General features: G+C 51.2%; 1 protein-coding gene across 3 annotated transcripts in view; it reads left to right on the top strand.

The window, feature by feature from the left end:
• The window catches only part of ZDHHC3 (zinc finger DHHC-type containing 3), a 60683-nt gene extending 50615 nt beyond the window's left edge, over positions 1-10068 (top strand). For all 3 annotated transcript variants that reach the window (XM_018067003.1, XM_018067002.1, XM_018067004.1), the window contains one exon: positions 7636-10068. In XM_018067003.1, the coding sequence (XP_017922492.1) occupies positions 7636-7896 (261 nt within the window). In that variant the 3' untranslated portion in view covers positions 7897-10068. The remainder of the gene's footprint in view (positions 1-7635) is intronic.

Genomic DNA, 16083 nt, shown 5'->3' on the forward strand with positions numbered 1-16083 from the left:
TGGATGTGGGTGTTAGGATGCTGTCTGGCCTGTTGTGGCTCTAGAGAGCGTTAGCTCTGAGATAATCTAACTCACAAGGTTGCTCTGAGGATTCAGAGAGGAATGGATGTGGGTGTTAGGATGGGGTCTGGCATGTTGTGGCTCTAGAGAGCGTTAGCTCTGAGATAATCTAACTCACAAGGTTGCTCTGAGGATTCAGAGAGGAGTGGATGTGGATGTTAGGATGGGGTCTGGCCTGTTGTGGCTCTAGAGAGCGTTAGCTCTGAGATAATCTAACTCACAAGGTTGCTCTGAGGATTCAGAGAGGAGTGGATGTGGGTGTTAGGATGGGGTCTGGCCTGTTGTGGCTCTAGAGAGCGTTCGCTCTGGCGAAGCTGTGCTTTTCAGAGCATGTGCACAGTTGTTGGTGTGCGAGATCAGTTTATTGGTTTGCAACAGCATTTTTTAAACAGAAAAAATAATGCCTTACACCTTGTAAAAGATGTATTTTCATGAAACTTTGGTGTGTGTGTGTGTGTGTGTGTGTGTGTGTGTGTGTGGTAGGCTGCAACAGAATAGTATTCCCTATTGTTGTTTCATCGTTCAGTCACTCAGTCGTCACAACTCTTTGTGACCCCATGGACTATAGCCCACCAGGCGCTGTGGGATTTCCCAGGCAAGAATACTGGAGTGGGTTACCATTTCCTACTCCAGAGAATCTTCCCAACCCAGGGATAGAGCTTTTGTCTCCCTGCGCTGGCAGGCAGATTCTTTACCACTGAGCCACCCAGGAAGCCCATTTCCTACTGTGGGTTGCACTAAACACATGTGAAACTGCTGATGAGGAGAGGGTTGTTCGGCTGTCTCCAAGGAGGGCACGTTTGTATGGGCTGCAGCAACTCCAGCTTTCTATGTCTGAGATGCAGGGACCTCCTGTTCTTCCTCTGTGGGCTTCAGCCAAGTCCTTACAGAGCATGCGCCTGGTCTCCGTCTCCTGGGGAGCCGTAGTCCTGGTTCATCCATTCTGGGGCATTGATCAGTTGGTTTACAGATCACTGCTCACGTGGCACCCAGGCCGATCAGGCCCAAAAGGCCAAAGTCACACACTGCCCGCTAGAAACGCTGGTTTAGCCAGTTGCCCCTTTACCAGGAATCAGCCAACCATTCCTGTTGGCTTGAGTGGGAAGTGGGTATCACTGCTGCCCCCGCAACCCTTTAGCTTAAGATCTCTGCCTCCAGGACACCTTGAAATCCATACAGAACTCAAAAGTGAGTCCTACCAGGGAAAAGAAACCCCACTGGCTCCTCTGAACCTGATGGTCCAGATCTTCAACCTTTCTCTTTTTTAATCTTTTTGTTTGTTTGTTTGTTTACTTATTTGGCCATCATGTGGCATGTGGGATCTTAGTTCCCCACCAGGGATCAAACCCGTGCCTCCTGCAGTGAAAGCACAGTCTTAACACCTGGACCGCCAGGGAAGCCCCCCTCTGCCTTTCTTTTGCATCAGATTCATTTGGAGTATTTTCTCCTCTTCAGACAGACACTCGTGGATGTTTGTCCACTTCACTTCTGAGGAAGTTTGTCTGGGGGGCAGGCCAGGCTCTGTCTGGAACATTTTTTCAAGCTTGCTGAGGAGGTTGAGTATCGTTCTGTGGGCTCTCTTTTTATTTTTATTTTTTAACTTGTTTATTTACTCTTTGGCCGTACTGGGTCTTCATTGCTGTGTGCAGGCTGTCTCTAGTTATGGAGAGTTGGGGCTACTCTTCGTTGTGGGCTCTAGACACGTGGGCTCAGTAGTTGTGGCGCATGGCCCATGACATGTGGGATCTTCCCGGACCAGGGATCGAAACTGTGTCCCCTTTGTTGGCAGGCAGATCCTTAACCACTGGGCCACCAGGGAAGTCCCCTTCTTTTTATTTTTAATTAAAAAAATTTCATTGAAGAATAGTTGATGTATGGTATTATACGTTAAAATATAGTGATTCAAAAATTTCAAAGGTTATACTACATTTATAGTTATTACAAAATCCTGGCTATATTCCCTGTGTTGTATAATATATCCTTGTAGCTTATTTTATATACAGTGTTTTGTGCCTCTTAATAACTTACCCCTGTATTGCTTCTCTCCCTGCCCCTCTCCCCATGCTGCTGCTGAGTCGCTTCAGTCGTGTCCAACTCTGTGCGACCCCATAGACGGCAGCCCACCAGGCTCTGCCGTCCCTGGGGTTCTCCAGGCAAGAACACTGGAGTGGGTGGCCATTTCCTTCTCCAATGCATGAAAGTGAAAAGTGAAAGTGAAGTCGCTCAGTTGTGTCCGACCCCTCAGCGACCCCATGGACTGCAGCCTTCCAGGGTCCACCGTCCATGGGATTTTCCACGCAAGAGTACTGGAGTGGGGTGCCATTGCCTTCTCCTTCCCCTCTCCCCATGGATAACCACTAGTTTGTCCTCTGTATCTATAAGTCTGTTTCTTTTTTTTCTTTTTTTTTGGTATATTCACTAGCTTGGGTTTTTTGTTTGTTTTTTTAAGATTCCACATAGAGGTGATATCATACATTATTTTTCTTTCTCTGACTTATCTGACTTAGTGAATTCAGTTATTTCAACTTAGAGTCCAACCATGTTGTTGCAAAAGGAAAAAATTCTTTTATGGTTGAGTAGTATTCCATTGTATATATATACACACACCACTATTTCTTTATCCATTCGTCAGCTGTAGATACTTCGGTTGCTTCCATGTCTTGGCTATCGTAAATAGTGCTACTGTGAATATTGCAGTATCTTTTGAAATCAGGGTTTTTGTTTCTTTCAGATATATCCCCAGGAGTGGAATTGCTGGGTCATATGGTAGTTCTATTTTTAGTTTTTTTAAGAAACCTCCATACTGTTTTCCACAGTGATTGCACTAATTTACATTCCTACCAACAGTGCACAAGTGTTCCTGTCTCTCCACATCCTTGCTAACACTTATTTGCATTGTTTTTGACAATAGCCACTCTTACAGGTGAGAGGTGACATCTCCTTGTTGGGGATTTTTGAGGGCTGTGTCCAGTCTTCGTTGGGGCACGTGGGATCTTTGCTGTGGCATGAGGGCTTCTCTCTAGTTGTAGGCTTGCAAGCTCCAGAGCATGCAGCCTCAGTAATTGCAGCACTTAGTTGCTCTGAGGCATGTGGGATGTTAGTTCCCTGACCAGGGATTGAACCTGCATCCCTTGCATTGGAAGGCAGATTCTTAACCACTGAACCACCAGGGAAGTTGCTCACTGTGGTTTTGACTTGCATTTCCCAGATGATTAATGACATTGAGAATCTCTTCACATGCCTATTGGCCATCTGCACGTTCTCTTTGGGGAACTATTCAAGTCTTCTGCCAATTTTTTAAGCAGGTTGTTTGTTTTTGATGTTGAGTTGTAAGAGCTGTTTATATGTTTTTAATAGTAACCCTTTTTTGGTCATATCATTTGCAAATACTTTCTCCCGTTCTGTAGGCTGTCTTCATTTTGTCAGTGGTTTTCTTTGGTGTGCAAAAGCTTTTAAGTTTAATTAGATCCTCCTTGTTTATTTTTGCTTTTATTTCCTTTGCTCTAGGAGACAGATCTAGAAAATATTGCTACAATTTGTATCAAGGAGTAGTCTATGTTTTCCTCTAGGAGTTTTATGATTTCTGGTCTTACATTTAAGCTCTTTATTTTGAGTTTGTTTTTGTATTGGTGTTAGAGAATGTTCTAATGTCATTATTTTACAGGTGGCTGTCCAGTTTTTCCAGCACCACTTATTGAAGAGACTGTCTTTTCTCCTCTGTATATTCTTGCCTCCTTTGTGTTAGATTAATTTACCAAAAATGTGTGGGCTTTATTCCTGGGCTCTCTATTCTGTTCCATTGATTTGTTTGTTTTTATGCTAGTTCCATACTGTTTTGATTACTATAGCTTTGTAGTATAGTCTGAAGTCAGGGGGCCTGATTCCTCCAGCTCTTGTTCTCAAGATTGCTTTGGCTATTCAGGGTCCTTTGTGTTTCCATATAAATTTAAAATTTTTTGTGAAAAAATTTGAAAAATGCCATTGGTATTTTGATAGGGATTTCATTGAATCCACAGATTGCCTTGCATAGTATGGTCATTTTAACAATATTAATTCTTCTAATATAAGAACACGGTATTTCTTTCCATCTGTTTGTGTTGTTCTGTGGGCTCTTTTGCTTCATTTTCCTCTCCAGCTTTTCCCTGCCTTTGAGTGAAGATTTGCGGTAGGATTGAAAACGCAGAGGGCGCACCAGTTCCCATCCTGGTTCTGAAGCACAACCAGCAGGACTAGCTTCGGCCGCTGTCACAGCCTCCCAGCACCCGTGTCTTCTATGCCAACTGTCAGTACTAACACCCACCTCCTCTCAGGGGGATGTGAGGATCCACAGTGATAGCTTTGAGTGAGCCCAGTCAGTGCAGACCCCCTATTCTGGCATTTCTGGATGTCCCCTCTGTAGCCTGGCCAGCCACATAGCCATGCTCCAACCCCTCCTCTCTCAACAGGCTGCAACTGATCACTCAGGAAGGAATGCGGGATCCCTAGAGCAAGTCCCTCAGCTGGCCATCACTGATCCTGCTAAGGAGGGAGGCCTGGTGAGGGACCCGATTGTGACTATCATGGCCTCCTGTGCCCCAGACCCACATGGTCCATTTCCTGACACAGCTTTCTCATTCTCATTATAAAAGTCACACCTATTCATTGGTGAAAACTTGAAACAGAAATAAATCTAAAATCTCATTCCCAAACCCCAGATCCTAAGATGATGTCACATGCAACTTTGCTTTCTTTCCTTGTCACCACATGGACAAGAATTTGCAGTGTGTATAAACCTGTATCGATGCCACTTGTTTAGAATTTTTATTGAAGTATAGTTGATTTACAGTGTTGCATTAATTTCCCTGTACAGCAGGGTGATTCAGTTATGTCAGTACGGATGTATGTTCTTTTTCACATTCTTCTCCATTATGGTTTATCACAGGAAATTGAATACAGTTCCCTCTGCTGTACAGTGGGACCTTATTTATCTATTCTGTATATAATAGTTTGTGTCTACTAATCCCAAAGTTCCAGTTCTTCCCTCACTCACCTTTCCTTTCCCTTGGCAACCCCAAGTCTCCTCTGTGAGTCTGTTTCTGTTTTGTAGATACATTCATTTGTATTGTATTGTAGATTCCATATGTCAGTGATACCATAGAGTATTTGCCACTCTATGACTTACTTCCCTTTCATATGATCATCTCCAGGTCCATGCATGTAGTTGCAAATAGAATTATTTCATTCTTTTCTATGGCTGAGTGATAGCCCATTGTGTGTGTGTACACCACATCGTCTTTATCCATTCATCTGCTGATGGACCTTCAGGCTGTTTCCATGTCTTGGCTATTGTAAATAGTGCTTCTCTAAACAGAGGGGTGCATGTATGTTTTCAAATTATAGTTTTGTCTGGGTATATGTCCAGGAGTGGGATTGCTGGGTCATATGGCAAGTCTCTTTTTAGTTTTGTGAGGTGCCTCCATACTGTTTTCCATAGCAGCTGCAGCAATTTACATTCCCACCAACAGTGTAGGAGGGTTCCCTTTTCTCCACGCTCTCTACAACATTTATTATTTGTAGGCTTTTTGATGATGGTCATTCTGGCCCATGTGAGGTGGCACCTCATTCTAGTTTTGAGTTGCATTTCTCCAATAATTGGCAATAATGAGCATCTTCTCATATGCCTATTGGCTATCTGTATATCTTCTTTGGAGAAATGTCTGTTTAGGCCTTCTGTCCATTTCTCAATTGCATCGTTTGGTTTTTTTGTCGTTGAGTTGTTGAGTGAGCTGTTTGTATATTTTGGAAATTAAGCCCTTATTGATGCTACTTTTATGAACTGTATTAGTGTTCTGCTTATAGAAAAACATATAGAAAATTTACTTAGCCATCATTATTGGGTATTTTGATTGTTTGAGTTCTCATTATTGTAATTCTGCATTCAAGACTATATTGCCTAAATCATGGTGTCTCAGATTTTTTTACCTTTCTACTGAGATATCATTTCAGATTTAATCAAGAAAATGGTAAAAATAGTACAGAGAGCTCCCATATGCCTTTCAGTCAGTCTTTCCAGATGTAAACATTTTATAAAACCGTAATACAGATATAGAAACTTGAAACTTTATTGGTATAAGACCATTAACTGATACAATACTATTAACTAAGAGTGCTGGAGAGGAAGTGACTCAGGCATAGCCCGATCTCAGTCAGTACGTGTGTGTCAGTGTCTCCTGCACAACGGAGAGGACTGGGCCGGTTCGGTAGGGATCTCACCTGGAAGAGAAAATCTAGAACTGGGTACTAAGAGGTCCTTCCGCGGTGGAAAGCACTGGCCGTGGGCAGGACGGGTGCCTGACTTTTGCCCCTAGCAGAATCCCTGGGGCAAGAAGAGACGGAGCGGGGCACGCCCCGGTGGGGGTAGAGGGTGTTGTGGGTCTGGCCTGGCTGTGCCTTTAACTCCTGTGGCTTCTCCCCGTTCCCCAACACCCTCTCTGTGGCCTGGCGCACGGACACCCAGAGGCAGGTGAGTGGGCAGCTCGGGAGAGGCCTCAGGGCGTGTCCGCCGCATGTGCAGGCCCGCCGGCCCTCGCCCCCCTGCAGAGCGGCCCCGCGTGCCCTCCGGCTGCCCGCTGCATGTGGCGCTCGCTGTGCACGCGGCTGCCGCCTCCCCTCACCCGTCCCGTGTCCCCTGCGCTCCCCTTAGCCCCAGCATCCCGCTTCAGGCCGGTTTCCCTGCGCCTGCTGTCAGAGGGGGGAGTGGCCCAGGATTCTCGGAGAAGGGTCATCTTTCCAGGTGGTCTCAGGAGAGGCCTCAAGGGTTACCCCTTGGTCGCTGTGCAGCAGCCATCTTGGGAACCCTTGATCCTGTGGAAGGAAAGGGCGGGCAGGGGTAGGAAGGGCGGGCCGTGCTGGGTGTGCTGCTCGGCACCCTGCCCCGCCCTCTGAGGAGCCACACCCCCGCCCCCGCCCCTCCCCCAGCCCCCGCCCGCCCCCAGCCCCGCCCCCCGCTCCTTCCCCCCCGCCCCCGCCCCTTCCCCCCCACCCGCGCCCCTTCCCCCCCTCTGAGGAGAACCCCCTCCCCCTGAGGAGAACCCACCCCCCTGCGCCCCTCCCCGCCCTCTGAGGAGCCTCCCCGCCACCCCCGCCCCCCCCCCCCCCCGCGTCCCTCCCCGCCCTCAGAGGAGAAGCCACCCCCGCTCCCCTCCCCACCTTCTGAGGAGAGCCCCCCTCCCCCCGCCCCGGCGTCCCTCCCCACCCTCTGAGGAGCCTCCCCGCCACCCCCCGCGTCCCTCCCCGCCCCTGAGGAGAAGCCATCCCCGCTCCCCTCCCCACCCTCTGAGGAACCCCGCCCCCCTCCCCCCGTCCCCCGCCCCCCCCCTCCCCCGTCCCCCTCCCCCCCCCCGCCCCCGCGTCCCTCCCCACCCTGTGAGGAGTACCCCCTGGCGTCCCTGCCTGCCCTCTGAGGAGCGCCCCCTCCCCTCCGCCCCCGCCCCCGGCGCCCCCTCCGCCCTCTGAGGAGCCCCCAGCCCTGGGCGTCCGCGCTCTGCCGTGCGGGGCCCAAGCACGCTGACCCTCTGTATCCCATTCCCCTCGCAGGGCATCGAGCGCCTCCAACGGAAGAAGCAGCGCAGGGAACGCAGGGGCAGCTGGAAGTCGGTCAAAGAGACCTTCGGCGGGGACTTTTCCCTGAACTGGTTCAACCCATTCTCTGGACCGCGTCACCCAAAGCCGCTCAGCGACAGAGACTGGGTGCGACAGGTGTCCTCGGTGTCGGACACGGAGAACACGGAGACGACGACGGAGGAGCCGTCGGAGGAGCCGAAGGACGAGGACTTCGCGGAGGTGGTCGATGAGTGACGCTGGTGGCGGCCCGGGGCGCCTGGGCACCGGGCCCTGGGCACCCCGCGCGCTCCCCTCCCGCTCCTGACCTCCGACCCCCGGCCCTCTCGCCAGGTCAGGCGGTGGGGTGGACGCAGCATGATGCAGGCAGACGAGAGACCTGCTCTGAGCTCCCCACCCCGTGAGGGATTGTCAGGAACCATCCTCCGAGGCTGGGCGCGCTTCTCAGCCTGCACAGCCTCACCCAGAAAAGGAAGCTCCGAACAGGGCAGCCCAGGGGCAGAAAAGAACTTGCCTCTGTCCTTTCTTGGGGTGTCTGTCTTCTCTTGAGAAGGTTGGGGCCCAGGCTCCTGGCATTTGGGAACTAAGGCCGTGAGGCGGTGACGGAAGGACGGAGCAGGGCTGGCCTTGGGAACCCGAGGGGGACCCCAGCATCAGCAGAGATGGGCCTGGGCAGGAGGCAAGGATCCTGGCTGCTCCCCAGAAAGGGCTACCCGCCCCAACCCCCATGCCTGCCTCACTAGGAGACAGCCATGGCGGCCTTGGCTACCTCCGGGCTCCAGCTTGGCTTGAGAGAGGGCCCACACATGTGGGACGTGCACGGTTGGGCACGAGCCCAAGTTGTGACAGCAGCATACAAACTGAGCTCGCGTTCCACAGACACCAGAAGCCGCAGTCTGCTCGAGGTGCCTTGTCCTGGGGCTAAGAATCTGTCCACTCCCGGTGGAGGGGCAGAGGGACGACCTATGTAGAGCTCCTGGAACTCTGACCTCCCCCGTGAGAACTGCATTTAACTGTCCCTCCTGAAAAGAGTCTAACCACCCACATGGGCAGATCTGACCAGAAAATCTGGCCTGAGAGTCTTAGGCCTGTTCTCCCAAGACAGTGTCCTTTCTTGGGGTGTCTCTCTCAAACCATGGATGGTGGCCAGGGCCTGCCAATTAAGAAGCAGGAAGGCCCTCTGTCACACATACAGACCTCCCACACTGCCAGGCTGAGCCGGGACCCTGGTCATCCCATGTGAAGCCTGAAGTGTCCATGATCATTCCTGAAGGTCTGAGTAGCGCGTCCTGGGTTCACAATCCCCGTTCTCATAGCAGCTGAAGCAGCATCTTCACAGAGTCCAGCAGAGGGTTGGTGCCCCGTGATGATCGTGGGTAAGAAAGGAGGGCCAGGCAGTGGCCTAGTTCTGGGAGGGCACCCTTGGGCATTCCATAAAGGTGGCGATTGTCAGAGAGACACTGCCGTCCACCCCCAGTAACCTGCCAGGCTCTGGGTTTTCTTGCAGAGGGGCCGCTTCTTTCCTCATCCCATCTCTAATGTCTCACAAGAGGGCGACAGCAGGACTCTGGCGTTGATAGAGCAGTTGGCAGGGCATGGGGCCTTCCACACCCAGGCCGTAGGCCTCTTTTCTGGGTTTGTATTAGCTTTAATATTTATTAACGGCCACATAAGGGACTCTGGGGGCCTCTGAAGCCTGTTAACTCACCATCTAGCCAGGGTGTGGCTACAGAGTCCTGCTAGTTTTTATCCTTACCCAAAAAAGCATCCAAGGAGCAGGCTTGATGGACTGTACACCCAAGAGACTCCACGCTAGGGAAGGAAAGCCGTCCCAACCCCTGGAGTCCCCAGGAGGCCGTGGTTAGAAGGAGATAGGGGTCACTGGTCACTGTTTGCGGGCAGCTTCAGCGGTCTCTGCTGAGTCCAAGCCCCGGGTCAAAGGCATGTGCTGAACCACAGGGCCCCTGAGAAATGTCCCTGCATGACAGGCTTGAAACTGGTCTTCCTGTGGCCGTCATGGCCTGAAAGCAGAGGTACCCACCAGGCCCAAAGCCACTTCTGCTTTCAGATTGGTGGATGCCGAGGCCTTTCACCCACAGAGTAGGACCCAGACCCGACCCCTGTCCTCGCTGAGCCCATCTCCCTCCACACTAGACACATCACACCGTGTCCCAGGAGGGGCACCTGGGCCGTGTGGGAATCACCTGCCTAACACTAAGCATCGTAGCCTCGCACCAGCAACCACAGTGGCCTTCTCTCCATGGTGGCTGTCGCCAGTGTGATATTCTGCTTAACCCCCAACTGACCACCGGGTGCCTGATGTCAGAACAAGCTGAGGGCTGCAGGGAGGGAGGCCAGGCACAAGCCTCCACCTCTTTGTTTGAATAAAAAGCTCTCTGGTCCACCTCAGCTGCCAGAGTCTCGTGTCTTCATGGAGCTCCCAGTCTAGACCCCTGGGCGGCGTCCTGCCTCTCAGGTCACTTTGAGGACATCTCTAAGCCTCTTCTCTCCCATTTGTGGCCTAGGAGACAAGTGTCACATAGCTACACCCTTGTCTTGGGATTTTCTCCCCGTGGTATTTCCAGCAGGAAGAAAACTCACCTTTTATGCACCAAGCATTGATGGAGCATCTACTGTGGACATTTGGGCCAAGAGTGCCCAGAACTGAAGGTCCTTGACTCTCTAGAGCCCAGGCCTCCACCTCTGAATTTCCTGCAAATTTCACATAAAATATCTCTCGTTCAGCCCACACGGTGCTACATGGTGCCTCTGCCAGAGTGTGTCCAGTTGGGGTTATGGCCTTAGAGGGAGGAGCAGGTGTCCCCAACAGGGTCCAGAACAAAGAAGCCTGACCCCAGAAAGGGACAGTCCCTTGACCTGGGAAGTTCGGAGGATCAGACGGCTCTCCAAGTTCCCACATGGTCCCAGCATAAGACACTAAGAAGCTTGTTCACAGAAAGAGAAAAGTGATCTGGAGGACCACATGGTCATCTCGAAGGTATTTGGATTTAGTTAAATGTGCACTGATTATCTGAGCAAGTCTCTGGAGGGCAGCACCCAGAGAAGAGCTGTAGGTAACACAAGGGCTTTGTGTTGGCACAAGGAGGTGCCTCCTTCTGGGATGACCAACCCACCCTCCAGGAAGGGACAGACCCCTGCCCGAGGGAAGGGGGTTCTCCCTCCCAGGCTGGGCCACCTCCCTGTGGCCGAGAGCCTGTCAGCAGGCCGAGGCCATCTCTCCGGGTCCCTGTGCTCCTTCCCACAGCTCTGCTTCCTGGTCCACCATACGGGGCCACTAGCATCAGTCAGATGAAGTGGGGGTGGCTACATGGGAGCCTTCATGGGGGCACTCCTTGGGATTCTTCTTTACCCCAAAGGTTAGGATGGGTCACCCTTCTTTAACCCCTTTCTTTTCCTGGAGTTGGTTCAAATCAGGGCCCTTCGGGCTGGCCTGCCTGCTTTTGCACCCTGAGGTGGAGGCCCATGGGGTCACTAAGGCAGCTTTATTCCTGGGGGTCAAGGAGTGAATGGGAGGTACAGGGCAATAGATTTTAACCTCCTTGACCATGAAAGGGAGGAACTGAAGCAACAGGATCAGCAAATTCACTGACCGGTCTAGGGCCATGTCCAAGGTGATTCACAAAGGCAGGCGTTCTTGAAAAGGGAAGCTCCGGTCTGGAGGCATTGGGGGACGCAGGGTTGACCCTGCTCAGCTGGGCAGGGGCCTGGGATGGGCCTGCTGGCGTGAGGAGCTGGGGTGCGGAGGGTGATGTTTGGGGTGTGAAGAGTGAGAGTGAAACATCTGGATAAGAACAAGGTGAGGAGCCTGTGGCTTCCTTGGAGAAGGTTCAGAGGCTGTTTGGAGGGAACAGGTAGGCAGGCTCCTGCACCAGGAGGGGTAGAGCCATTCACCATCTTCCCCCGTCTCTCCCCATGCCCCGTGTCAGCCCCCTTGAAGGTTTCTGATTTTAACTTACCATGATCAAGTAGGTGGGACCACTGGCTCACCCACCACCATCACGAGGGGGCTGGGGCTTCTTCCACGTGGAAGACTGGAAATGGCCCCTGCGCTGCAGGTGCCTCGAAGGCCCACCAGTCGTGGGGAAGCGCAGGCAGGCAGGGGGTCATGAATTTTGGTTTCAGGTGTCACAGTTTCAAGTTGCCTGAAGTTGTCAAAAGTCAAAGGCAAGCAGATAGCACGTGGTCCTCAGTCCTGCGTCTGGTTTGGGCCCGGTGTGCTGAGGTCTGTAGGAAAGGCCCTGTCCCCCTGCTGGCCCTCAGGTCCCCTTGGGGAGGAAGGAGAGGTGGGAGTAAGGCATGGGGCAGAAGTCATCGGACTTCAGGCAAACACAGCGGAGAGAGAAGATATCTTCAGCAGGCCCAGCCAGGGTGGGCAGAAGGCTCCGGTCAGCTGCTGCTTCCAGGGCTGATGTGCACTGGGACTTCTCACGGGGCGAGTGGGCAGCAGCTCTGGGCTTCTGATAGCCTAGGGTCCAGGGAGGGCCTCTGGGGCTGTGGACGCCTCTGGTTCTGATCACAGACAGCCATGGTCCGAAACTCAAGGTGGCAGGGCAGGGCTCTGGGACCCAGGCTGGGCATTTCTACCGTCAACAAGGCGACCCTGTGAGTCCATGTGACCTGACCCAGTGGTTGTGTTGCTGTAGTTGGTTGGCCTTTGAATGGTATCTTTCCCCCAGCTAGCTCTTGAATCTGCCCTCATATGAGTAATCAAACCTGATCATCTGAAATCTAATGAGTAATAAAATCTAATTATCTGAAAGCTAATATCTAAGGTTTCCTTGGAAGAAAAGCTATGACAAACGTAGACAGCATATTAAAAAGCAGAGACATCACTTTGCTGACAAAGGTCCATATAGTCAAAGCTACGGTTTTTCCAGTAGTCATGTACAGATGTGAGAGTTGGACCATAAAGAAGGGCACCAATGAATTGATGCTTTCAAACTATGGTGCTGGAGAAGACTCTTGAGATTCCCTTGGATAGGAAGGAGATCAAACCAGTCAATCCCAAAGGAAATCAACCCTGAATATTCATTGGAAGGGCTGATGCTGAAGCTCCAATACTTTGGCCACCTGATGCAAAGAGCTGACTCAGTGGAAAAGACCTTGATGCTGGGAAAGATTGAAGGTGGGAGGAGAAGGGGATGACAGAGGATGAGATGGTTGGATGGCATCACCAATTCAATGGACATGAGTTTGTGCAAACTCCAGGAGATGGTGAAGGACAGGGAAGCCTGGTGTGCTAGAGTTCATGGGGTCGCAAAGAGTCAGACACCACTGAGTGACTAAACAAAAATCCCTAGGCAAGAAATGCTGAAATGTTCAACCAAGGCTCAGAACCCGTCACAGCTGCCACCTCCTTCCGGGGCATCAGGCAAAGTCTCGTTGGTGTTGAGAACAGCCTTCTCAGCAGGAACCTCTTTCACCTTATTGGAACTAAACTTGATGAGAAGTTTCTTGAGTCCAGTTTTTGTTGGGATGCCTTGTATGTGGAATCTGATGGTCTTCCCTGGCTTCACTGTCCTGGGAAATTCAGACACACAACCATACAGTTGGCGGGAAGTGCTGCGGGAGGGGAGGGGCGCTGTGTGAGAAGCCGGGAGTCCCAGCCTCAGCTCAGCCTTTTTGAAGGGTCCTGCCTGGTCCTGAGCAGGGCACATGGGCGTCCTGCTGAGAAGTACCTAGGAGCTTTAGACGATTACTAATGATGAGACCCAGGCTGGAGAGTCAGTTGCAGCCGTCAGGGCTGGAACATGCTGGGGATGTCAGTAGTATTTCTGCCATTGGGCGCACTGGGTATAAACCGACTAGCTGAAAACAAGTTCAACCTCCAACTTGCTGAGTCTGATCCACACACTGAGTTTTACAACTTCAATTACTACAGAAGACCTTCACACTGTAGAAAAACACACATGCTCCTCTAGCTTATTCTGAAAGATCAGAAGATCCAGAAGTGCAGCACTCAAGTTCCTACACAGTCTCAGCTAGCCAAAGAGAGCTGCAGCACCTACTGTTTACAAGGTACCTCAAACATCCCCAGAGACATGACTGCCTGGAGACACATGTGCTTTCCCCAACTCCTCTCAGGAGGTGGGAGAAGTTTTCTGCTAAGCCACTTGGGGGAGGGTGGAGAGTGAAATTCCCCAAGAGAAACTCTTGACGCTTAAGTCATGAAAGACGCCTCACTGCCTTTGGGGGTGGGTTGGGGTGGGGGGTGTGGGAAGGGCAGGAGGTGCACACCTGCAGGAAAGAGTTGCTAAGAAGCTTTTCACTGTAACTTTTGCATCTTTAGAATTTTGTACTACATGCAAATAATTACTTATTCCAAAAATTAAAATGTTAAAGATTCAGTTGAGCAAAAACTTTAAAAAAAAATTGCCTATTGATGCATCACTTCTTCAGAAATTCTAATTTGGAAAAGCAAGGTGTTATTTTTCTTAGGAATACACCTGGCCTGAAGAATAAGCCAACCAGGGCACCCCCCAGGGGTCTTAGGGACCCACCCCAAGCCAAGACTGAGCTCCAGGCAGGATCCCTGTCTGCCTCTAGTGGCTCACCTCTACTGGGAGCTTAGCGTACCGGAAAGATACAATCCTGAGAGGCGGTCATTTCTTTGGACTCTAAAATTTCTGCAACGATGAAACCTTTGATGATTGGTTCATCATCAAACTTAAGGCAGTCCAAGTAGGTATTGGAATCCAAGGACACAGTCTCTTCAGATGCTGCCAAAGAGCTAGAGAGAAGGGATGTGGTCATTTACTACTGTTCCCGCAAACGAGTTAACATCAAGCACAGAATTAGATGAAATCTGGATGGACAGAACTGGGTCACTTTGCATAAGTCTCTTCCTCTCTCTGGAAAACAAGCAGCTGAGCTCAAGATGAAATAATAATTGACTGCATTCTCCAGGCTCCCATCCTGAGTCCATGGAGACATCACCAGCTCTAGGACTTTCTGCCCATTCTCAACTGCCCTGGCTACCCACAAACCACTGGTTAGAGTAGGTATTTGAGACAAAATCTTTGCCATCATTAAAGACTTCCAATGCTACTTCTAGCACCCCTGATTCATGACTGTGATGGACCCCACGTTTCTGGACTAGTAGTCTCTTTGGCCCCCATTTTCTCTGTGCATAGATTCCTTCTAACTATCAAGCGGTAGCTACTTAGGAAATGTTCATTTGTGTTAGCTCACAAACCATGAAAACTAAGTCCTCTGAAGCAGGGACACACGTGCACATGGGGGTTATTGTCCACCCTTGGACACAGGCAGACCAGTCTCAGGAGGAAGCTACATGGCCTGGTGGTAGGGGGTGGGGTCCTGCAAGGTATCCACGAGAGGTTTGGAACAGTAAGGGTTGGGAGGTCAGACGTGGGAGGCAAGAGTTAAGACAGGAATCAAAGAGATGTTCACTTCCTGAGCCAGCTGTGCAGGACTTCCACGGGCAGATGTGGGACAGTCCTAGCACAAACATAATTAAGAACAGGAACAATCGTAAACCACTGGGGACAAATGAGATCCTTGAGCTCACGTGGAGAGATTGTTCATAGATGGATAGATGATTGATAGATCAGACAGACAGATGATAGACTGGGGTGAAGGAAGGGCTTTGGTTACAGAATACCAGGGCCCAGCAGGTAAGCGTGGAGGGAGAGCTGAAGTTGGGAAATGACTGTGAAACCATCAGAGGCTGGTTCAGACATGAGTCATGCAGGCACACTCAGTCGTGTCCGACTCTTTGTGACCCTGTGCACTGTAGCCCGCCAGGCTTCTCTGTCCATGGGATCCTCCAGGCAAGGATACTGGAGTGAGTTGCCACGCCCTTCTCCAGGGGATCTTCCTAACCCAGGGACTGAACCCGCATTTCCTGCATTGGCAGGTGGGTTCTTTACCACTGAGCCACCTGGGAAGCCCCAGCATGAGCTGTCAGTGGAGAGTAAATTGTTGGGGGGGGGGGGCACGGCGGGGAAGGACAGGAATGATTTTCATGAGGACCAGGATATTTGCATGACCTCATTTACTTGTTTACTCCAACGAACTTTGTCCTTTCTGAAATGCAATGGGGAGGAGTTGAGATGCGTCAGGGAGTGTGAGGCGGCACACGCTGAGATGCTGGCTGACAGAGCAGAGTGAAGTAATGGAGACAGCTAGGGGACACTCAAGAGCCTTGAGAAACCGCAAGAGCCATGGAAGGACGCTCCAAGGAGCCTCCCAAGAGGACCTGGCCGTGACCACGCCTTGATTTTAGGCTTCCAGCCCCAAAACTGTGAGAGAATACGTTTCTGTTGGTTTAGCCACCAATTTTGTGGCCATTCGTTTCTGCCCTAGGAAGGGAATTCAGGGCACAGAGTCCACGTGCCCTGAGCACTGGAGCATCCTCCCCGCCCACCGCCTCCTTGAGGCCGT

The sequence above is a fragment of the Capra hircus genome, chromosome 22 (assembly GCF_001704415.2).
Source record: "Capra hircus breed San Clemente chromosome 22, ASM170441v1, whole genome shotgun sequence".
NCBI lineage: Eukaryota > Metazoa > Chordata > Mammalia > Artiodactyla > Bovidae > Capra > Capra hircus.